Below are 24,526 nucleotides of genomic sequence, written 5' to 3'. Positions count from 1 at the left end.
CTTAGAGTGTGGTAATTTGCTAAATACTGACATTATAGCTGGTGTCGGTCCATCCCAGATAACCAGGCAGGTCATCCTAAACCTTGAGTCATCATTCAGCAGTTCATAGGTAATTGGCCTTGGCCACAACATAGAAAAAGGAGCAGAATTAGGTCAGAATGTTCCCTGTACTAATAGGGGCCTTTGGAAACCTTCCTGAGGTTTATCTCTTGGGTTGGTGAATGCATTGCCACATACAGACACCAACCGACTGTCCCTTAAGATGCCAAGATTTCTAAGAGCTCAGAAAAGTACAATCGTTGTACACAATGAATATGAAGTAAAAATCAGCTGTTATCAGAAGTCAGACGGTCTGGAGAAAGTTAAAGTGATCGTTCACCCAAAAGTGAAAATTCTGTCATCATTTACTCAGCCTCATGTCATTTCATACTGTATAAAAGATATTTGGAAGAATGTAAGCAATTTTCAATTCTGTGAAATCTTTGAGTGCCAAAGTAGGTTAAATTAAATGGTAGACAAATGTGAGACCTGTTTTTCTAAATGCTTCGAAATATCTCACTTTGTGTTCAACATAAACAAAAAAGATATATTTATTTTCCTAATATGATGTCACAAAACTGATAATGGTTAACATTCTTAAAATACCTTTATTTGTGTCTAACAGAACAAAGACATTTATTATGGTTTAAAACAACCCAAGGGGGGTAATACATTTTTGAGTGAACTAGCCCTTTAAAAAATTCTACAGGGGAAAGTTGTCTTATTCATTTCCCCCAGACCATTTTTCTTTTCGAAGTTGTATCAGGTGTTTTCTGTCATTGTGTCAATTTTAAAATACTTTTAGTTGTAAATGTTTTTTGCTTTGACGGATTAGTTTGGCAAAATTCTGTATGTTGCAGACATCTGCCTGATTACATAGAGATTAAGGCTAAAGTTTAAGGATCCCACACAGACAGACCGTAAACAACACCCTCTGTTCGCCTTTGAAAACTTGCGCATGTGTAGGATGCAGAATTCTTACTTTTAAATTATATTTAACAACACACTGCAAAGACTGGGTCTTCCCCTTGAAGTGAATGGGTATTTCCCAACATCACCAGAAGGTACAAAAATGCAGAAGTACACAAGCATGCCTGTTTAAATACAGCAAACCGTCTCTTACTAGTAATTTTGTGGCTAAAACTCTGAGCTGTAATTTTGCTTTGGAGTAATTCAGAGGAAAGGGTTAAACGACTTCATCCAGCCCTTTTTTCACATGCTCTGTTTATTTCTAGAGTTGTGACGCAGTGAGGCCACGCCCCCTTATTCGCGTCACCCAGTCTTCGATTGGCCATTGGCTGTTTTTTGTTGCTGTTGCTTACTTATGGCGAAGGGGGCATTACATAAGCCCCGTTTGCTTTCATTACGGTCTACTCTGCTGGAGGAACGTGACGGAGCTGGGTGGTCACACCGGTGCTGCAGCCCAATTGTATTTTTTAAGGGAAAAAAACAACCAACAGCCCCGTACCTTCCCGGAACACGAAGTATTCTGTGAATTTTCCCCGGCTCGACAAATAAATGCTGAGCATAGGCATCCGAAAAACAAAACACGCGAAAGACAAGGACCGTTTTGCTAACGGAAACAAAAGCGCATTGGCCAACCAGCATCGATATCAATGCATACCCTCTGTGCTCGAGCAACGATGAAACCAGAGATAAACGCCGCCGTCGGATTTCTGTCGCGATTTCTGCGGATTAAAGGACATGTAAACGACCGACAGCTCCAGTCGTTCAGCGCAACCCTACAGGATATCCTGACAGGTAAAGGACATTCTCAACGTTTAACACATGCATATTGATTCAATTGTATCGGATTTCTTTATACATGTTGTTTTGAAAAGATGTGGAAAAACATTTATCCATTTGTTTTTGTCTTTGATGTATGTGCTTGGCCACATAGGCGGAAGCGCACGGGCGCGTTGCGCACAAAAATAAAGGCGAAGGCAAAACAGTCGATCGTGTGAAAGCCAAAGGAAAAAAGAAAGAACGGACTATATTAATGGTTTAATAGTAAAAACAGACAGTTGAATTGTTTGTAAATGATGGATTGTACAGAAAGACCCAAATAGCCTTTAGACAAGATGAAGGCTGTAAATTACGTAATGCACAGCAAGGACAAGAGCGCTCAAATGCTGGTTGTTTGTTTGCGCGCTTAATATAACGTTAGAGTGTATAATGCATAACGCGCCTGAGCTTTATTGTCAATAACACGTAAATACACTTTAACAACACACAGTTAAGTTAAAATTCAAAGATCGAAAATAATTGACATATTGTAGGTCTTTGTAGTTATGGCAGTTATACGTTATAACCAAATAAAGAATTAACATAAATATTATAATATTTATTCTTATTTGATAGATAGTGTTTTACTTAAGAAATGTGTTGCACATTAAATGCATTACATTTACATTTAGGCATTTGGCAGACGCTTTTATCCAAAGCGACTTACATTGCTTTATCATATACATTTTACATAGGTATTTGCAATCCCCTGGGATCGAACCCACGACCTTGCGTTGTTAACGCAATGCACTGAGATACAGGAAAGCTGTATTAATTATTTGATTAACCGTAACTGTATAAACACATTTTTTAATTTTGAAAAGAATAATCATACATTTGTGTGTCCATATGTCCACATGAAGACAAGGTAATGGTTATAAAATAATTTTATATTTAAGTAGGCTAAACATACACATTCCTTTTTAGGCAGAAAAGAAAACCTTAATGTCGGAATTAAGCCGTTATATAATTAAATATTATATAACAATTTATTTAATTCTATTGTTATTTATTTGTTGTTTGCATTTATTTTGTTATAAACAGACACTGCCGTTTAGTCACTAAAATGCTGTTTGTAAACAAATGGAGTTGTGGCCTCAGTCAGACAAAATGGCTGCCATTGAAGGGGGCCTTCAGTTCACATACACTTCAGTTCATGTATTCTCCCCGATTTACATAATATGGGAAGAAACCAACGATCCCAAAAGGTTTTTTTTTAAACTTGGTCTTAACGCAGGATGGAGAGAATTTTAAGAATGGTGATCTGGATAACTAGATTGAATCTGCAGGTGTTGTTTAAAATCTAAAGCTTCCTAACAAAAGTTAATCGTAGCACTGTTTTAATTTCCCACACAAAGCAAACCTTCCTTCTAGAATTGAACAAATAATAAATACATTTTGATAACAAATCTATTTCATTATTCGGATGTTTACAAAGTGCCTATATTGATGATCTGATTGTACGAGCATTGTTGCAGTCTGGGCTTGCGAGTGGGTTTATTTGCAGTGATCATTTTGTATCAGGCTTTCATGGGACACAACGTCACTGAGTGAACACAGCCAGCATTATCTAACCCAGGTCTACAGGTGGCCTGGCCTATTTCAGAGCCGTTTAAAGAGGCTTGAGACAACATCTTTCGATGTCCTGTTCTCCACCTGTCACCCTACACTGAGCCAGAAGTCATTTGCACAAGATCTTTTGTTAGAAAAAGTCCTTTGTGTAGGTTGTAATTCTTATATATTGAACAGACTATTTGTAATGTACTGAAATTAGTTAGGTCGGGGGATGGAAAACATACTTTACAAACAACGTATTGAATGTCAAGGAAAAAACAAAACCGATCCATAAACCGCTCTCGAATCATGAGATACAAAATAAATCTGATTATGTAAATAGAACGCTGTGGCTTTAAGAGGAGGGTCAGTCCATCTCCGGCTGCTTTGTCAGGACTCTTAGCTCTTGTTGTTTAGAGCCATCATTTGAAGACTTTGTGACTCTCCAAAAGGGGATTGTGCTATCAAAAAGACTCTCTCTCTACATGTCTCTCTTGCACTCTGTCACACAGGCTTTGGGCACCGAGGGTTATTAGCTGTTTATCTACCAACCGTCATCTTCCCCCATTTTAGTCTAACGTTAGGCCAGGTTATATTACATTGCAGAATTTGTGTTTTTTATTATTATTAAAATGGTTTTCTATATCTAATATGTCTAGCTGGGGTTACATTTTCTAAATATTAATTTTCACGGAAATACTGAAAAACATGAACATTGTTGCATTTATTTATACAAACAGAGTTTATAAAGCTGTAATTTTATCAACATATCCCTTATCATAAACATTTATTTTATTATATTTTTATTAATAATTTTATAAGGTTTAAATAATCTATATGAAAATAAAATAAAGTGAGGGTTAATTGTGTGGTGTTGCTTATAAACGTTAAATGATGCCAATGTAAAATATGTCCGTTAAACACTATTTACTACCCAGTTCTGCAAAACAAATTGAGCCCCAAAATATTTCAATTTAAGAATAAATGATTAATTTAGTAATTTGGTTCATTTGTACAATGGATATTGTTTTGTACCCCCCCCCACACCACCTATTCACATTAGCAAGCTGTTTAATCAAGGTTTAATGTTTTAATTTAATATAGCATTGTTTGCACATTTAATTTGTTTTTGATATGCTAAATACGGAATGATTGGAAAAAATATCCTCAATCTCTTTCTTACTCTCTCCTTTAGAGCAATACCATCACCACTGGTTCCCAGACCGTCCCAACAAGGGTTCTGGTTACCGGTGCATACGTATCAACCACAAGATGGACCCTCTGGTTGGGAAGGCCGGTCAGCGCATTGGTCTGACCATCCAGCAACTCTACCTGCTGCTTCCCAGCGAGCTCACATTGTGGGTTGACCCCTTTGAGGTGTCCTACCGCATCGGAGAGGACGGATCCATCTGTGTGCTCTACGAGTCCAATCCCATCGTCAATGGAAACGGCATTGTCACCACTGGAAACAGCAACCTGACCTCCTCCGTCACCCAGGTATCCCCAATGGTGGACAGTCACATCAGCTGCAAGGAGGAACTTCTGATGGGTCGAGCCAGTCCCGCTAAACCCTACATGATGACTGTGTCCAGCTAAGCAGGCCACGGCAGTCATTTTTAAGATAATTTGAAATAAAAAAGAAAAAGCTGAAGAAGAAAAAAAACAGGATGAGTCCTATCGTCCAGGTGATGGAAACCTCGTAGGTTTAATTTTCACTAGTTTGGTTGTCTGTTCTATTTTTGTGTTGGATCTACCAGAGGCTTGACCCTGGGGCAGCTATGAAGACCTGAGACATCGCCTCCCCTCGCAGAGACTTTCCTGACCCCACGGCGGTCTTCGTGGGCGAGGGGTTTCACCATCATCGTCCGATGTTGACATTGCACTTTCGCTTTCATTGCTTATGTTACCACATACACACAAACTCCCTTTAAAATGTCAAGGAGATACACCCAGAATCCCGTTCAATCACCTCTTTCTGTTCCCCGTTGAGCTGAAGCCCTGACGTCAGTTTATCCAGACCAGACTACGCCGTTCGCCTCTTTCTGAAAAACCTCACTTTTTTTGGACCACACTTTTCTCTCAATTTCTATGTCTGGTGTGCTGGCTGGGCTTCAGGTCAACGAGAACCGTTTCAGTCGCGGTGGAATACCTGTGTCGTACTGTTACCCACACAAGCCATCGATGGCACTGTGGTGCAAGGGTTTTCATGCTTGTAGCTTTTTCTGAGGGTGCGACACATCCCTCCCTCCTGGATGAATGTAATTTATAAAAAATATGAAAACAAAGAAAATCTAACTACAATTCATTTAGGCCCCTTTTGTCATATACCAAATTGAAGATGTAGCAAAGTTTTTTTTTATTACCTAGAGCAGATTTGGTTTTTCTTTATTTTCTGCCTGGTTGGAAAGACATTGAATGCACTTTGACGTTTAGACTGTGTTGGATGATGTTGAGGTTCGACCTAGCTGCATTCCATCGCTTTCTATTATCTTTTTTAGTTTCATGCTCTTTTATCACTAATGTTCTTGCAATGTGGTTGCAAGAGTAAGGAAGCGAGAGGACAAGAAACTTTTCAAACCAGGTTCTCTAGTCTGCTGTGCCGTTTTATCCTTTCAAATATTATTCACTCAATTCAGAATGTGAGATGTGGTTTTAGTTTTTTGGACTCGAATGTCACGTTTATAAGGCCAGTAACCTGCAGAAAAAGACTGTGTAAACTATTCTAAGACGGTTTGATGGTCTTAGGATGATGGTATTCAATTATTCATCATTAGTTTTTTAAAAGATGTACAAAATGGGCCAATACCTCCATCCAACAGACCAGACCGCGAGACCTTCAAACCAGTTTAGACCAGTTCATGCAGTTTTTTATCAATGGGGCTCATCATGGTTAATGTAGAGCCGTTTATGCAATGGGAAAGCTGGTCAAGATGTCTCTCCATCAGAATAAAAACCTAATCCAGAAACCTGGTTTACGGGACTGGTGTTTCCCATTGCATTGTTTTCAAAACCTCTAAACGAAGTCGGCTTGGCAGACGTGAACACCTCACTCGGTAAAACTAACGGCATGCACTTTTCAGCCCGACTAACTAGCCAAGGGTCACCGGTGTGATTTTCTTAAGTTGGAGTGCGCGGTCAAACATATCAACTCCCTCCGTAGGCTGGACGTAGGAGGGGGCTGGACCCTCAAAACAGGGCAGCTACAATCCTCTCCGGTCCCCCCTCACAGTCCGGAGGAGAGTCTAGCCAGCACACGTACCGAGCGCACTCCAAACCCACTGAGCCTTACAGGCAGGGCAGGGACAAACAGGAAGAGACACAAATAAGCAAAACAAGGCAAGATAGTGCCGGTGTTCCTGGTTTTGTTCAGGAGCAAATGGCATTTGGTTTCGGGAAATGCTAGCGGATTTGTGCTTGAATCTGTTTACATTCGCTGAAATGAGCGTTGGCGTGAAAGGGCCGAGATGAGTGGGCCAAAGCAAAGGCTTTGTGTGTGTATGTGTAGGGGACTGCTTTTGCCTTACTCTTTGGGATAGGGTGCTGATGATTAGTCCTGTATGTGTGCTAATACATTTCACCCCAGAGGATCATGGGTAACATAGCCAGGTTGACGATGCACTGCCGTTCCTTGTTTTTCCCATAAGCTATTTGAGACTTGAGAGCTCATCTAACAAACTGAAACCACAGCGCACACACTTCCTAAATCCAAATTCACATTTTAATCATGGGTCGATGTTATTTCAAACAGCCGTTTGATAAAACCCAGATGTCCAACTCCTCTGAATGCTTTCTTTATCCCCGACAGGTATCCCCGCTTTCAATTGTTTAACATTAAAGCTTGTTAACTACGATCTGGTGATCTTAACCAAATTCGAACAGACAATTGGAGTGCTTTTAGATCTACAATTTTTAAGAATCGACTTGACCCTCGACCCACCTCCACCGAAATGACGAGTTCACTCACTCCTCGTGTTTGTTCAGTAAGCGTTTGCACACGCGTTTAAGTATCGTCGAGTTTCAATTAAAATGTACTTTGAGGTAAGAGCACACGAAATGCACTAATAGGTTATCATTGAAGTTACGTGACTTTTGAGTCTCTATTGGAATGTATTGCCAAGCTCAGGCCACAGACATTCATAATTAGACCCTTATGGATGTGCTGGTTTAGATGTGAAATATAGAAGGGAATTAAAATTGGGTTCAGATCTTTGTCTGTCATTTCAGAAGTTATTAGACTTACCGCCACTTTCGCGTTGGAAGTGGTTCCACATTTGTAGAATGTATCGTTAGTGTACGACATATGGTAGACTAAGTACATGACCATACATATGGGAAGTGCCAATATATGATATTTTGCTGTGTGTAGACGTGTTCCTTTTTGTATTTCATATTTGATCATGAATTCCTCTTTTCATAAGTGAAGCCATTCGTGTTAGGAGTGTTGGAGAGGACCAAAGTTGTTTTGGTAAAATATATACTGTATATATATATCCGTTTCCATGCTCTGTACTGATAGACTTTCCTTGTTTTTTGTTTTCTTTTCTTTTTTTAATTAAAACAAGAAATAAGAAAATCTGAGCAACCCAAGATAATGCCGCCTGTATCTTGTGATTTTATTTTCCTGTCTGTACATCTCTTGTGTTCTGTCTTCTCTTTCTTGGGTATGTTGTGATGAACTGCTGTAAATTTGTACAGTTCATGTAAATTGATTGTGCGGAAGTTGTACAGATTTCTATATTTTGGAAGAAAAGTTTTTTTCTCTGTAATAAAAGATTTCCTATCTTGGCAATGTTTCCCCGTGGACCTGGTCTTATTCTTTATTCAATTACTTGCATTCCTTCTGTTCGTAATATATTTGATACACTAAGAAGTGCGTAGTAGCATTCTAGTGAGGAATTGGCCTTATGTTATTGCCTGTTAGACAAACTTTTCATACATGGCAAGACCCCTGAAAGGAATTTAACATGACTGGATTTAGATGTTTTCCTCTGTTAGACAAAGAAAGGAAGTCTGTACGGATTTCAGAAGAAAGTCTGGCTCAAACTGCCCTCTTGACTCGATCAACGTTAAATTGCTTTGTTAATTATAAATGCATAAAGTTATTCATCTGTAAATCTTAAGTGTGTGCATAAAACCATGTAAACCTTGCTCAAGAGCTCATCTGTATAATTTAGCCACGGTTAGTACATTGAGCAACAATAACTTCTTAGTAGCATATTTCTCTTGAAACAAAATGTTTTTTTTCCCCAAGTATTTTTTTTAATGAATTTGGGATGGTTAGGTGTTAAGCTTGTTCATATGTTGCCGTCAGTCAACCAGTACGCTCGTGACATAATGTCCTGTGGCCTGAGAGTTTCTGGTCACATGTCTGCTGCGGTGCAGAGCTTTGCTATAAAAAGCCTGGATGCAGAACCGACATGCAAATATAGTTTTTTTACATTGTGTGGGGGATCAACGTGCATGTATGGATAGTTATCCTTACAAAAAATATATAGTTTAAACGTTGCTCAAGCACACTTTCATTCCATCTGAGCTAGCTGTTCATGCCAATAATTTTCGCTTTTGGTTAATACAATGCAAACCTTTTTTTCTATAGCACGGTCTAAAAACAACCGAAGTTGACCATTGTGCTTAACAACATGCTATAAGACGATAAAAGACGTGTAATAAATAGAATTAAGCTTCAGAATAGAATAAATGTATTAAACTAAATCACACTACTTGTGGCAAGGTCGACACAAGGCATCGAGGGTATCGGGAAATGGATCTAACACACAGAGCACTGCAAAGCGCTGACTCGAGTTAAAAAATTGAAGTGGGTGGATTGAATTGGCACGGCCTCGTGCTTCTGTTTTGTAGGTTGCTTAGAAGCTCTCTGAATAAGAAGGCATTTCTATTCACTGGACATCGATAGAAAAGAGAGGCGGTTGAGAAGAGCATGACAAAAGGACAACTGAAACAACCTGGATGGCGAAGCATTTGTGTTAGCCTGTCCAAACACTTGTATACTTGTGAAAAAGCAGGACATAAATTCCATGGGTGTGCCTTGCTCGTGACTTAAAATGGGTTGTGTATAACAATATAAGCACAGAACAGTCCAAAGTGTGTATTTAGATGAAGGTCAGGCCAGTTAAAAGACGTTTCGCTTGTTCTGTAATTTGCATGGAACAATGGCTACATCCATTTTGACCGGGAGCATTAAGGAAAAGCCTTTGAAAGCACAGTTGTGGTTCGAAGTTTGATGTGAGTGTGTGGATTTGGTGTAAACGTGTTTCTGCAAAATGTGTGGGCACAGTTTGCTCCTTATTCTTCTCACATCTGCTGTTTGACGCTGAACCACCCACTGGTTCTGCATTTGCTGCTCGGGACCACAACAAAAGAGGACCAGAGTGAAAGCAGCTGGGCGGAAACTAGTTTCAATGTGGGAGAGTTTCACCTGGTTGAAACTACTGCCTCTCTCTCCCTCTCTCCCTCTCTCTCTCTCTCGCTCGCTCTCTCTCTCTCTCGCTCACTCGCTCGCTCACTCTCTCGTAGCCTTTCAACTTCTTCCAGGTTTGACCTGCTTAGAACCCACAGAACAAACCTTTTATCGCAAAGATAACCTTCCCTCTGTTTTTTATTCATTACATTGAAATAAATTACATATTTATATAAAATCCATAAAGGCCTGCATGTAATTTATTTTGCTACTGCTAACATATGTCTGCATGTGTGTGTGCAATAGTTCAGATCCAGAGGTCAAGAAATTGGTTGTTATCTGTTGGTTTTCCACACAGCTTATCATTAGATTTTGAAGTTACTGTTGGTGAAGATGTTTGCTGAAAAACAGCGTGGAGCTTATATTAAAAGTCAGAAGAGAAGTTAAAAGTGCATCAAACTACCAGTTTGATCATGAGTGATTTTTTTCATGAGCTTGTGGTTGTATGAATTATAAGTAGGAGCTTCAAAATTACTTTTAGTTTCATTATATAGAAATGAAAGGTAACTAGCGAATTTTGGCTATTTTTGAGTACCACAGAAGAAAGTCATTAGTTGGAAACAACACGGGAGTGTGGAAACCTACGATATTATTATTATTATTTTTATGTGAAATGATTCTTTAGAGAGGATACACATACTTTAGGATATTTATATACATATTTTTGTCTTAAAAGCAACCAATAACAAACCAACTATCTCCCCAAAAAATGGCTGCAGCACATATTTCTTTTTTAATGTTTGTCTTTTAGGGAATTCCCAGATGTGTTGTTCAAACTTTCCCTTAGCCTTGTTTAGTATGGATTGTATATTACTGCTTTTACAATACGGTTAAATGGCAAGCATTGCTGGGTACTTTTTACAAGGTCTCTCTCCCTCTTTTTCTCTGTCTGTTTCTGTCACCGACAAGGTCACTGGCCTCTGATATTTCGGGTTAACTGCTGACTCAGGAAGGGTGAAAGATAACCAGCTGTTAAAAAACGTAGCAACACAAGACATATACGAAAACTTTTACTTCCCATATATGGGTGAATCGTGAAAAGAATACCAAATTACACCACAAAATTTGAATGTATTCTTCGTTCTTGTAAGTCTTTCATTTAAATTGTGCACAAAGTAATTTAAACAGCTTTAACAGTGAATCATAAAAGAATATTTAATCTGTATAAAAGGCAGCACATACCTACTAGTATGAATACAAGTATCATAACTTGGTTTTATCTTTGGCATTAGATGTTTCTTATTATTGTATGGGATGTGTTCTTGTTTGCTATTCTAAGGAAAATATATTTTATTTCCAATGTGTTAAATAGGCGCAATATTTCTAAAAATAATTGTGTACTTTGACCTTGGATGGAACAGGGAGTTTTGGAAGGCCTAACCATTGGTTAACTCCATTTATTGCTTTATTGCTGATTGCTAGGTAGCAAGGCATGTTTTTTAACCACAAACATATTCCTCAAGCGGCTTCTCTCATGCTCTGGAACCATATCAGAAAACTTTATAAGTTTGATTAGTGTTACGACATTTGAGATGATGTGAGCTTTTAGCACGTGGTAAATTTAAAGCCCTGGGGTTGAACACGAAAACAACTGCACGTGTTAGCGTTTCTGAGAACTTGTCGAACGCTCTTCAGCTGTTTCCTGTTTACTGTTGAAGCGAACACCACAAACCTGCTGTCAACCGAGAAAGGCAGAAGAAGAGCAAGGGAGAGATTGTTGTGCCGGTGTGATCAGCGCATTTCAAGATTTGTTTAGTGCTGCAAGACTGCAGCGTTGTGTAAAACCATCTATCCGTGGTGTAGCAGAATGCAACAGATCTGCATCAACATATTTCCGTGATGCATACTTGGTTTATTGAGTAGGAAATTTTATAAAGTCATTGGTTATCGAAACACAAGAACTCATTTTTCTTTCGTACGACAGCAATGTTTCTTTGATCACAAAATGCGAGACGTACTTTCTTTGTGGTTTATATATCAAGCAACAGTAGTGCTGTTGTGCAAGTTCGCACTTCATTTGGTTCCCCTAAATGTCAACTTTCAGATCCAGAGTGGTTTTGTTCTCTGAGCAGCTCAGTCTTGACCCAGATACGCTTCTCCACGTTTTTATTATTGCCGCTGAGACAGATTAGTAACTTATTAACTCGGATGGTTTAATTCATTCACCCTGCAAGCTTAATGCAGATTCTGTAAACAACGTTTGACACCGTAGCAAAAGAGCAAAGCTTTTAATGAAAAATAAAAAGCCAAACTAATTTGAGCCAATGCAGACGGCTATCATTACTTGTAGCAGCATCTCAGATGTCAGATTTTGGACCTCACGTAAAGTTTACAAGTACAAAACGTACATTTTTGTACATTTTAAATAATCCTGAAACATTGAATTGGACGTATTACAACGTATAAAATGTAAAAATGGCTACTTATTTTTTGCAAAAAAACGTAAAATATTTACAACGTTTTTATCTCATTAATATACTTGTACCAATGGGTTTCAATAATTGTATTGATAAGCTATTTTTTAGACCCCTTAAAGTCCCAGTGAAATAAAAAATGACAACTCTTATTTTTTTTGTGAAATATTGCAGCATTTAAAGAAAATAGCTTATCTATGTGGGTCATTGTCTTTTTAAAATTCATGTACTTCATTTCATTCCGCATTCACTGAAATGACTATCCATTTCAAATGAATTAGACGGCTTGGGCAGAGCATCCTTTAACTCCTCCCCTTCAACCGTCAAGCTGTTTTTACACATCTAATCAATTCGCAGTGAAAAACGCAAGCCATGGCCGCTAATTTGCTCCTTTCGAATTCGTTTTCACTCGGAAATGTCTCATTTAAAAACGATTGTAACTTCCTGTTCCCGGGAATTTAGGCTACCCCAAAACCTACCCATTTTATATTGAAGTTAAAAAAATAAATGAAATGTAATAGACCGAAATATGCAGGAAAATTACTATTTTAGTAACAATATTGCAATAAAAGATATTTTATAGTCTCAAATCAAACTGCTACCTCTAAAGTTAACCATACATTTCTCAATAATATGTAGTGTACAGTATAAAGCAAAACACGACGGACAGATGAGTGCAATCACAATAATTTATCACACAGCACCGAAATCTTTTCATTATAAGTAAATGAGTAAACTTTAATAAATGCAATTGAAAACATAATGCCATTGATATGACAAATAAATACAATAAAATAAAATAAATATTAGTGCAGCCATTATGATATTCACAAGGATTCACTTGTAAGTTTGTGAAGTTTGTAATTAGTGAAGACGTTAAGGTGTTGTAAACACGTCAGTATTTTGCGTTTTAGTGTTTGTGCAAATGTAAGTAAATAAACGTTTTATAGAACCACATTTTATGCCAAATACATACGAATTCTCATGAGATCACATGGCAGCATATTGTCATCCAAATGGTGACGAATGTGCCTCACTCACACTGGTGTGTGATACGCCCTGAATGTGCTTTCAGTTAGGCTTCCTTTATTTCTTATAATCATATGTAAATATACCAATATACACACCCATCCATCTCCCAGGGCTTTTGTACTGTCTGAATCTCACTGGCCTACTTTTGCCTGCCAGACCAGAATAAAATCCCTGCTGCTGCTGACAGAACCCCTGTAAATCTTTCGTCTCGCAAACTCAAAAATATTCCTACTCCTCCATGACAGAACCGTTGTATTTCTGTTCTTCTCACTAACACACAACCTGCTATTTTTATGCCTTTATTCAGTGTCCTCCCTTATGTATAGAGTTTCCATTCCGGATTTTGAGAAGACCTTTCGTGCATCTCGGCTTGGTGTGCGTGTATTGATCTGCATGTCAGGACGGTGTGAAAGCGTTTAATAGTTGCCCGTAAGGCTGACTCTTAAGTGTAAGTCAGATCTTCACAGGTTGTGTGAGAATGTCCTAGTTACAGTATTCCTCTATGTGAGACAAAGTAATCTTAGACCTGAAGCTGCAAAATGCATACGCAAATGTGCAGTATTTGTAATTTAACCTTTTTGTTTATGTCTCGCAGGCTGCAATAAATCTACTAAAGTCCTCTTTTGGTGTGAAAAACATGCAGTATGAGAAAACATGAATATTACCATTGAAAGATTTGATGAAAAGAGATGAACTAGATCAAGTTAAGTAATAAAATTTGACTCCCTTTATAAAAAGTGATAAATCAATCGTGATGATATTTCATTGTATCTCTCAATGTTCATTTTATTCACGCTCCTATTTATTATCAGTACATCCGTGATATAATTCTTATATGAATTTCGGCTGCTTGCTTCTCAAGTGTCAAGAGTTGTTTTTTGGTTTGGTTTATTTCGGGCTCGACGTGCTGCGGTGCTGCTATGGCAACAGAAAGTTTGTCCCAGAGCCATTGTGCACGCGCGTGTACGTGTTTTTCATGCAGAAAGGAGGAACGTGCTCTTTCGGCCTTTGAGGTTGAGCAAGAGCCATTGTGACATTGGTCCAACAATCTCAGCGTGAGTCACGTTTGGGGGCTACTGTTGCCATGGTGTTGCCACGGCTGCGAGATCTTCTAATGAGTCACAAATTAGGAAATTAAGCTGAATAGTGTTGGTACCATAAACTTGGGTTAAAATTCCCTGCACGAGTCCTTCAGACGAGTTGTAAATTTCACTTCAGTGTTATGAGGAAATAAAGGATGTGTTCTGTTATTGCGGTTTTGAAAAGCTATTGTTTGGTCATGTTTATAGACCACAGTGGATGGGTGGAGAGAGCTATTTGTTTGTATGATTTTGCTTTTGGGGTGTTGGTTATTTCACCCTGCAAGCGTGAGATCTTCAGGAAGTGTGTGTTACATTATATTATTACACGTTAAGCGGTATGCGAAAATGTGTGTGTTAAGGGTTCATCTTGAAGAGATGCTTTGGTAGCTTTCCAGGAAGAGAGAGAGGATTGTGGAAGGCTTTGAATGAATGAGATTTCTTACAGATGATACATAAAAAAGCCAGATGGTGTATAAATTGTGTGACCTAGTCCTTAGAAATTGGACAAAGAAAGGAAGGCAGACAAGATTGGAGCTTAGGTTAGCATTCGATGTAACATTCAATCAATAAAACTTCTTTGGGCCTATTTTCAGCCTGTCCTTTCAACTGTTTTTCCGACTCATCATTGATAGACAACCGACCGATTGAATCTTTCATCAGTTCAAAGCTTTGTTGAGCTTCTGACACATCCCCCACCACCCCCTGGGTCCTTAAATAGAGGTGGTCTGGATGGTTTCTTATAGTGGGAAAAATACAGATCAGAGAGAGGCAGTCAATAGTACTGATCTAGAGAGCTTTTGTTTGATATACCACTATAAACTAGACAAATGCAGAAAGCGTAGATGACTTAATATTTTTATTGTCGTAAGTATACTGTTATGTGTAGACTGAAAGGGGTGAGTAGTGTAATAGCTAAAGCTCTTCTAGGAATAAAATCACATAACATTTGATTGTCTTTATGATATTGGATGCGATTCAGACATTTACTGAAAAGGACAACAAAGCACAGTAAATCATGGAACAGCTGAACTGGTATTAAGTGTTATTTAACAGGCTTTGCAAGAAAATATTAAGCCAAGCCACCACGAATGAGATATCGTAAACAGAGTCGCTGACATAACCGAGGGAGCGCAGGGAATTAGCCAAGAAATGCTTGGATACTGATGCCGTTTTAGGTCTGTTACCATAGCAACAGGCCAAAGCCTCGCATATGTGTGTGATGATCTGATAATCATTTTTCAGGTGCAATGAAAATGTTCCCCCATGATATCAGTCACATGTTGTGGTTGCCGTAGCGCTTACTGATATTTCCGGTCAATTTACAAGGTAGGAAACTTTTTATGATGCGGATGCGTGTTGCCTTTAGATCTCCCATACCACCAACACCCCCAACTTAAAAAAATATGTTTTAAATGAACTTATAATAACATGAACAGTTCAACCAACTAAACAAATTCTGTCATCATTTACTCGGCATCGAATTGTTCCAAAGTTTCCAAGTTTTTCCTATTGTATTCAATGGTGGCCAAGTACTGTTGGGTAACAAGTTTTCTTCTAAATATTTTTCTCTGTGTTCATCAGAACAAAGAAATGTATACAACTCGAGGGTGAGTAAATGATGACAATTGTTATTTTTGGGTGCACTGTCCCTTTAATGCACAAAGATCAAAGTGAGGATCGTCATCAGAACATACCGTTAGCTCAGTATGAACAAAACATCCAATGGAAGTTTACCACTATGATATACATAAACAGACGTGCTGTGGGTGTGTGAGACATATTGGATATTAAAGAAGTCTGAATGCTATGTCTCAGAGCAAATGTGGGATTGAGGTCCTGACAGAACGATTTTGTTTGTGTGAGACCACTCTTCTAAGTCTGTGTGTGTCTTATATAATGGCTTTGCTTTGGATGATGCAAGGTGTAAACAAATAACCCCAATTTGTGCATATCTTTACTATCTGTACTTTTCTCCTTTTAAACCCCCCCCCCTCTCTCTCTCTCTCTCTCTCTCTCTCTCTCTCTGATTTCCTGTAATGTTTATTCCCACTTAATGTTTCCATTTCCTTCACACATCATTTGCACAGCATCTAGTCCAACTCGGCCTTCAATGCGCAATGAATGATGAGTGTGACCCGGTGTAAAGATTTGTGGTGTAACATTTAAAGGGGATGAAGGCAAGTCATGTTTATACACTTGGCTTTACCTTTAAGGTTTAAATGTTTGAAAATGTCTTCACAAATACATAGAAATGACTTGAACAGACATTTGAGTTGTCAAAATGATGTTTTGTTGTAAATCCGCCTCTGTCAGCAGGTTTGGTTGAGGATTAGATTTGTGGTGGAGGTAGAATATAGTCGATTTTATTATCCTAGTATGAAATTTATCTCAGGTCCTCACTAACACAGCTGTGTAAAAGTCTGTATGCATGTGTGGATTTAAGAAATGTGTCTGGATTTCAAGGCTCTGGAAACTCTGTCACTCTGAATATGTTGAGGTGTGGTTCCCGGTTTCTTTTTTATAATGATAGAGTCCATTCTGTAAAATAGGCTTGAGGAAAAACATTTACCAGAACTTAAAAAAAAAAATCTCAGAAAACATCTACCATCTCCCTTCCCATTCTGATGCGGTTTTAGGCACTTTTTTCCCTAGAATTTTTTAGATTTTAGATACAAACTTGTGGTGACTTTGTTTAACTGGATGAAACCGTAAATTCTCTGACTGTATAACGTTTCCAAAACGTTCCTTTCACTTTCATCTACTCAAACATCCCCTCCAAAATGACTGCCAGTCACTTTTATTTACTTTCCCTTTGATGGACTTGTAAAGCACGGGGATTTTTCAGTCCTCCCAGGTTTCTTATTGGCTCATCGTCTCACACTGTTTACCAGCAAAACGTCCTTGGATTCCTCACGTACAGGACCTTATTTAGAACAGCCTGACGTGACATACCCACACACGCCAGTATCTGATGACATAGTGTGTTGAAAGAGAGAAACCAGCATTGGTCAAACATTATTAAGTGACTCGCTCTTCAAACGGGTCTTGGGGAAATGAGTCTTCTCTGTCACTCCTGTCTGATGTGTTTTGTTGGTTTTACTGTTTAACGTTTTTTAAGGGTGGATTTGCAACCAAGTGTAAAACGCCCACACAAAGGTCAGAGTACATACAGAGTTTATTATATCATAAGAATAAGCAGGAAACAATGCCTTATAGCTTTCATTTGTTGTCATTGGCAGATCTTAAAACTGTAAAACTGACACTCTTTGTGTCTTATCACATTCATGATGATTCGCAAACTGGACTTCGATATAAATTTGTGATTCAAGTTCATCAAAATGAACCACACGAAAGGACTGATTTGTGGAAACAATCCATATGGATCCATCACCAATATGATTCACACGTCGCTGCCAATAGACAGAGAGCCGAAGTGTACGGGTACCAGTGGGAGAGAATATAAAGGCTAACATATGTCCACGCTGAGCTAATGGAAAATTTTCTCTACCCTGTGGAATAAAGCAGGCAAACAGCAAACAACAACAATCTCCTAAAGACAAAAGAGTCCCTTTGCCCTGTTGCTGTGACGACCACCCTCGAAGCGTTGCCCACACTGGCAAATTCTGGCATCAATCTCATCTCTTTTCTGCCCAGCCAGACAGCAACAAAGCGCAGGCTGTCCACCGCCTCCCCCTCAAGCCCTCCAAAGTGCTTTTGTGTGGGCAGGCTTGTCTTTTTACCAGACGCTCACTTTGTGTGTTTCTATGTGTAGACGGCTCTTGTTTCCAGGGAATGTGTCTGTGTGCAGGACCTCAGGGCTGCTGGAATTATGCCTGACCTGGGTGTTTGCTAGAGGTCCGCTCTACTGGTTGTGTATACGATCGAATGTGTGTTTGGGTGTATTGATGTGTGAATGTTTGTCAGCTATTGTGTACTTACCTGTCTTCTGTCTTTTGTTCTGACTGATCTCAATGCACTTCTATGGAAACCGGACACCCCACACTTTGTACAAACAAGCAATGGCTGTTATAAAGTTATGTCTATCAATTTGTTGTTTAAATTACTTAGCAAGAACTCTGGTCCAGAAGCACTTCCGTTTTGGTTTTATTTGTTATTATTTTTTAAATCGCATTAAAGAACTGAAACAGGAAGTTTTTCTGGACCACAGATGAAACAGGGTTGTTTACGTCATCTAATGTCATCTATTGTTTGGAGGCCAAATTGTATCCAAACATGAACTAAATGTTCTCCTATTTGGAGAATTTAGGTTTGTTATTGATTCAAAAGATAATGATAGAAAATGTGTCTTGTTTTGTCTTTTAAACGTTAAAAAAATATTTTGTAATAAATGTTTATAATTTCCTTTTAGAGGGTGTCACCTTTATTGAAAATAACAACTAGGGATGCACTGATACCATTTTTTAAAGACTGAGTATGGGTATTATTTTGGTTCTCACTGATACCTATTCTTGTACCTTTTCACGAAACAGTGAGACTAATAAAAACAGAATAGCTTCATAATTACAAACAACTCCACCTTAAAAACATTATGAAAAAATAAACACTGTCAAGGCAAATTTCTGTCAGTTCTATCAGTTACATGAGATACATTTCTTTTGGTGAATGCATCCCTTATAACCACAATAGAAAACCATTATTATCAATATTGTTTTAATTCGGAAACTGTTAAACTTCTGTTGAAAGTTTTTTCTATAAGAGCGACAATGGTTATAAACTTTCTTGCATCAACCCAACACTCATATTTTGGGTGATTTGTTGTTCATTGGCCAAACACACAATATTTACAAAATTTGAATCTGAAATCCACTTTTACCATTACTTATTTCTTTTTAAGAAAAAAATTCAAAATATGTTGTGATACTATCATTGCCGTGAATTATTCTGTCCATACTAACTATGTAGTGAAAATCTGACATTGTGAAAGCCCTGCTAACTTTAAATTAAACAATAAAAGTCTATAAAACATCCCCTTCTGGATAGTCAGCAATTTATTTTGCGGATTAACCTTTGACTCATTGAAGTTAACCACAAAGAACAAACAGCCCGTTTATCAACTGTGTGAAAGTGCGTCACAAACATAAATCGAAAGGCATGTTTCAATGTTTATTCACAAATGGAATAAAGGTGTATATGTGTGTAAAGACCTTCAATCTTATAGACACAATTTATCTCAGCATTTATGAAATGACTGAGACTTCAGTCACTGTGTGTGATGTCAATAGAAAGGCCTCACTGTCATCATGCATGTTCACACCTTGCATGTTCAGGGTGTGAGCTGTGTTTAATAATGACATATGGTTAAGTTAAATATCATCAATTAAAGTATAAAATAATTGTCATTTATTGATCCTAACTGGCAGTATTAACCTACTTCAGTTAATAGGTGAGCTATTGCTTCGCTAATATTATTCACAGAGAACCCTGTTAATGAAGTATTATATCGGCACATAACTGTGTTTGGGTGTATACCTGTTTGCAAATGCATATATCACAACCTATTGATCTGCATTCTAGTAAAGATGTTGGCACGGGGTGTTTAAGTATTTTCGATTTTATTGGGGTAGATTACAATGCTTCAGCCCAAACAAGCTAGAGTAGATAGTTATGAGAAGCAATAATCACATCACACCTCTCACAGGCGTGCACAGCCACACAGCAGGTGTCCATCAAAAGTCACACACCATTGGAGGTAAGGCTGTTCAACATATGGGCCTATGTGCTTCATCTCACGCGTACTCATGCTTTTCTCTCTCCTTCACCTGCCCTTACCACTCACATATGTGCAAATCACATACAGAGATGCATAAACAGCATACAACCAATGTACATAGTAATATCATATAGTGCCTTAATGTCTTTCGTAGATAAGGTAGAAAATTATTCATAGATGTCCAAAGACGATTGTACATTGAATTGAATGAATAATTGAGTTCAGTTTTTCATTGTGGTGCAATGTGGTTAGAAGAAGTCAAGGTCAATGTGCTGTTCCATCTTACCCATTATTACTGGTATGTGTGTATGGCTTGATTTATGAAAAACTTAATAATATGCATTTATGTGAAAGGCTGATGGATGACTCTGTGTTCTAGCGTGCATGTTTCTCCGTGTGACTTGTGCTGCGTGTTTGATTGATACGTGGGTGTGTTTAGTAATTTCCATGTACCCGATGGGTAAAACTGATCTGCTCGATGCGTAACTTGGTGAGTTGTTTTTCCAGCTGCTTTTAATTGATTTCTCAGAACTAAAGTAGAACCAGTTCATTACAGTTATTAACATCATTAGAGATAAACATTAACAAATTAATGACGGACATCTTTTTACATGTCTATCTTATCTTTCTTAAAGGAACAGTTTGCCTAAAAATGAAAATATCTAATATGAGGTTTTTAAGTGAAATAATCCTCATTATTAAGGTGAGAACATAAAGCTTTCAGAGCTGTGCTGCCATGAGGAGAATGTACAGTGCGTTACATACCACCACTTTCCTTCCAAAACACTTTCCAAATATGCTGTTTTTCAGGAAATGGAAAAATCACTGTACCTTATGATGATTATATACTGTGACGTCACAGTTGGCAAGCACTTTTTAATACCTTTTATTGCTTGGAAATACGAAAAACCCAATGACAAACATAAAGGGTGACGAATAATAATGACAAAAAAAGTCATGAAAAATGGAGATACAAGGTTTCAGAAAGACTGCAGCGATATATAAAATAATAATAGAGAATCAGACAATTTATCATCTTATTTCAGTTGCATGAATCACATATTAAACGTATGATTTATGAAGAGTTTATTTGCAAAAACATGTTTATTTGCATACAACAAAGTTTCTTATTATGTTATCATGTTTTTTCTGTGTTTTATTATTAGTTAGCTGTATTTTCGAGTGATTATAACAAAATAACCCAACTGCAGTTTGATTGATATTAATTGGAAGGCACAATTATAAAAACATGATTTTTGTCAGTCTTTGCAAAGGAATTCTTTATATGCATACTTTGTTTTATAAATATTTAAAAACAAAGTTTTTTGTTTGTTTTAATGTATTTTAGGGTTTTCAGCTTTGGACAGCCATTGAAAGCCATTTTGGAAACCTATTTCATCCTTTTGAATGTGCTTGTGTGTGTGTGTGTGCACGTGTGTGTGCACGTGTGTTTTGTGTGATTGGGTAGGGAATATAATATACAGTTATCTTTCTATCTATCTATCTATCTATCTATCTATCTATCTATCTATCTATCTATCTATCTATCTATCTATCTATCTATCTATCTTTCTATCTATAAAAACCATTGCATTTATGGGATGTCCCCATAAAACATTGAAACCCAACATGTGTGTGCGGGTGTGTGTGTGTTTATCAGACAGTAATTAAAGTGATGATTAAAGCATGATTAGACCCAAAACAACAATGACACCTGGGTCTCAGTTTGTGATGAGGAACACTCACACACACACTTGATAAGGACTTTCCTATCATTGCATCAGATTCCTCGTTGATCTGCCCAAACGTTCACCCATCATTGCTTCCTCAAACGAGCATCAGGTGCAACCTCTGTGCAATCTCTCCCAGACAGAACCTAAAGTTAGTACATGAAGCATTTTGTATGTTGCATCACACCAAGCGTATCGTCAACCTGTGGCTTGGATTGACACATGCCAAATGATTTTTAGACCTATTGGAGAGCAAGACATTGCACAATATTCTCTGTCTGTCTGTTGATCGATCAATACAATGTTCTTGTAAACAGAACGTCAAGCGACTTGTGTGAGGTATAGAGCTAAGGCACAGTAAGTGTCTTTATCTTCGTATAAAAACTCTCTGTCTAAACAACAGAATGAGTGTAAAGTAGGTATTTGTAAGTTTTTCTGTGTTTAATGTAATTGTTGATGGGTCTGTGTTGTTTCCTGCCTGAATGATTCCTAAATGATGGAAACAAATAGACCACTTCCACCTTTGCACACACATACTGATGTTTGACGTCAGTCTCTCCTCATCTCCTTTCTGCTCCTAGCCTCTGATGCGCTTTTGAAACACTCCTCTTGTTTAATAGCTTGATCTCATTCTTTGTGTGGAGGACGCCTTTTATCTGAGCCACACATGGGCGCGTGCTCAAATGCAGCAGCAGTGCCATGAAGGAAGACAGTTTGGACTTTGCCATTCACACACACACACACACACACAGACACAGCCTTAAAGAAACTGTTCGTAATGTTATATATATTTACTAACTAACCCATGTCGTTCCAGACCCATATGCTATGAATTTAGTTCATAGTAAGTATAGGATAAAACATCAATGAATCATTGTGACTTGCATGCTGTAATCTAAGTCTGAAGTCATACAATTGGTTAAATTAATGCTGTTATTCAATATTAATCTTCCCCTCCGGTGAGCTGTGGATTCAAAAACCGTTTAGATCGGACGAGTCTGACATGTAAGCTGTCTGTTTTATGAATCCAAATGAGCGGTTCATTGAAAACAGTTCATTCTCCAGTTCTGACTCAGTGATCAGGTTGCACCAACCCCATAGAAAAAAAAAGCGTTTCAGTGGATGACGAAATTCCTTTTTAGGCTTGGATACATATTGCGTAAAAAAGTGTTTTTCCTGTGGAAAAGTACACATGGACTAAAAAAATTCCACAAAAAACATGGGGGTGTAAATCAGAACCGTTTCTTAAACCGGAAAGTTCAGCCAAAAATGAAAATTCATCATTCACTCGCACTCAAACACTCATTTCAAACCTGTATGAACACAAAAGAAGATATTTCGAAGAATGTCGGTAACCCTACAACGGCAGTACCAATTCACTTGCATTGGTTTAGTGTCCATACAACAGAAATCTATAGAGCCGTTGTATGGTTGCCGACATTCTTCAAAATATCTTCTTTTCTGTAAGAAAGTCATACAAGTTTGAAATGACAAGAGGGCGATTAAATGATGACAGAATTTTCTTTTTTGTATGAGTACATTATTCAAAACAAGCAGATATCTTCCATTCCATCAGCACATGCTTGGCAGCCTTCAAAACTTGAGAGTGAAGCTGAAATAGCTGTCTGTGCGCCTATTTTATTAATGTGCGTTCTTTGTTCGACTTTCCTATAAATGCACTTCCAGTACACATTTATAAAGCAGCAGTTTGATTTGTTGTCACTGTGTGCGCAAGTCTGATTATATTTGTGCGTAATAACAAGGTTATTTGTGCTTGAGGAAGCGCGTGTGTAATCCTGAGTGATGATGGTATCTGATTGCTAGTTCCTATCAGAAGTCTCAGCCTAGACTCCCCGCACATCTAATCTCTCATCAGTACAAATGAGCACTCTTGATAGAACCGAATTCACAACCGACACGCTGTGGCATTCAGCAGCAACACACTAAATTGTATGTTTCCATGCTTGTAATCACAGCAGGGCTTAAGTTGTCCTTGTGTCCATAGAACTGTTCGTTTTTAAAATCTAGGCCCTTCTGTAACCACTGTATCCTGTATAACAAATGCGTGCAGTCTGTTTCTGTATCTTCATCTATTCTTTTCACCTTATGTGCATATATATATATCAAAGGCTGTTTGTTGGGGCAGAGGGGTCTGCGTGCTTTGCATTAATCCAGAGCTCCAAATCAATGAGTTTTGATGAGAGGCTGAGCATAAGTGAATGCTAATGTACGCAGCAAGTGCTCTAAACGCCTGCTGCCATGGCAACCGCGAGGGCGTCTGAAGGTCGCCGCTGGCTCTTCCACCAAAGGGGGCGACGAATGTGCCCACTGCAGCATCAGAGGTTCAGGCCACCTGGAGAAATTGACAGAACAACAGAGATGTGTTTGATATAGCATACTGTGTAGTATGCATACTGTGTACAGTATGTACTTGTTCTGTATGCATAGAATGCAAGATTGATCTGCTTTGCTTAGAAATATAAGCAGTATACAAGAAATGTTATTAAGAAAATAATATCCCCAAATTACAGTGTGCATGCTTTTATACTATACTCTGAAAATGCTGGGTATTTTCAACCAACAGTTGGGTCAACGTTGGGTCAAATTGGGACAATCCCAACCGGATTGTATATTAAAATGTTGGGATGTTTTAGGTTTAAATTGGGCTGATTTGGCAAGTT

At 38.2% G+C, this 24,526-nt stretch overlaps 2 protein-coding genes and 1 long non-coding RNA gene across 3 annotated transcripts in view; all 3 read left to right on the top strand.

The window, feature by feature from the left end:
- The window catches only part of LOC130420649 (extracellular matrix protein 2), a 71,930-nt gene that overhangs the window by 26,927 nt on the left and 20,477 nt on the right, over positions 1-24,526 (top strand). The window lies entirely within an intron of this gene.
- btg1 (B-cell translocation gene 1, anti-proliferative) lies at positions 1,388-8,171 on the top strand. Its single transcript, XM_056748111.1, has 2 exons — positions 1,388-1,800; positions 4,574-8,171. The coding sequence occupies exons 1-2, from the start codon at positions 1,656-1,658 to the stop codon at positions 4,972-4,974; spliced, it is 546 nt and encodes a 181-aa protein (XP_056604089.1). The 5' UTR covers positions 1,388-1,655; the 3' UTR covers positions 4,975-8,171.
- On the top strand, positions 10,079-18,752 carry LOC130420653 (uncharacterized). The gene is made up of 2 exons (XR_008906680.1): positions 10,079-17,540; positions 17,624-18,752. It is a non-coding gene; the product is annotated as an uncharacterized LOC130420653 (long non-coding RNA).

The sequence above is a fragment of the Triplophysa dalaica genome, chromosome 5, assembly GCF_015846415.1.
Source record: "Triplophysa dalaica isolate WHDGS20190420 chromosome 5, ASM1584641v1, whole genome shotgun sequence".
NCBI classification, from domain to species: domain Eukaryota; kingdom Metazoa; phylum Chordata; class Actinopteri; order Cypriniformes; family Nemacheilidae; genus Triplophysa; species Triplophysa dalaica.
This window is presented reverse-complemented; position numbering and strand designations above follow the sequence as displayed.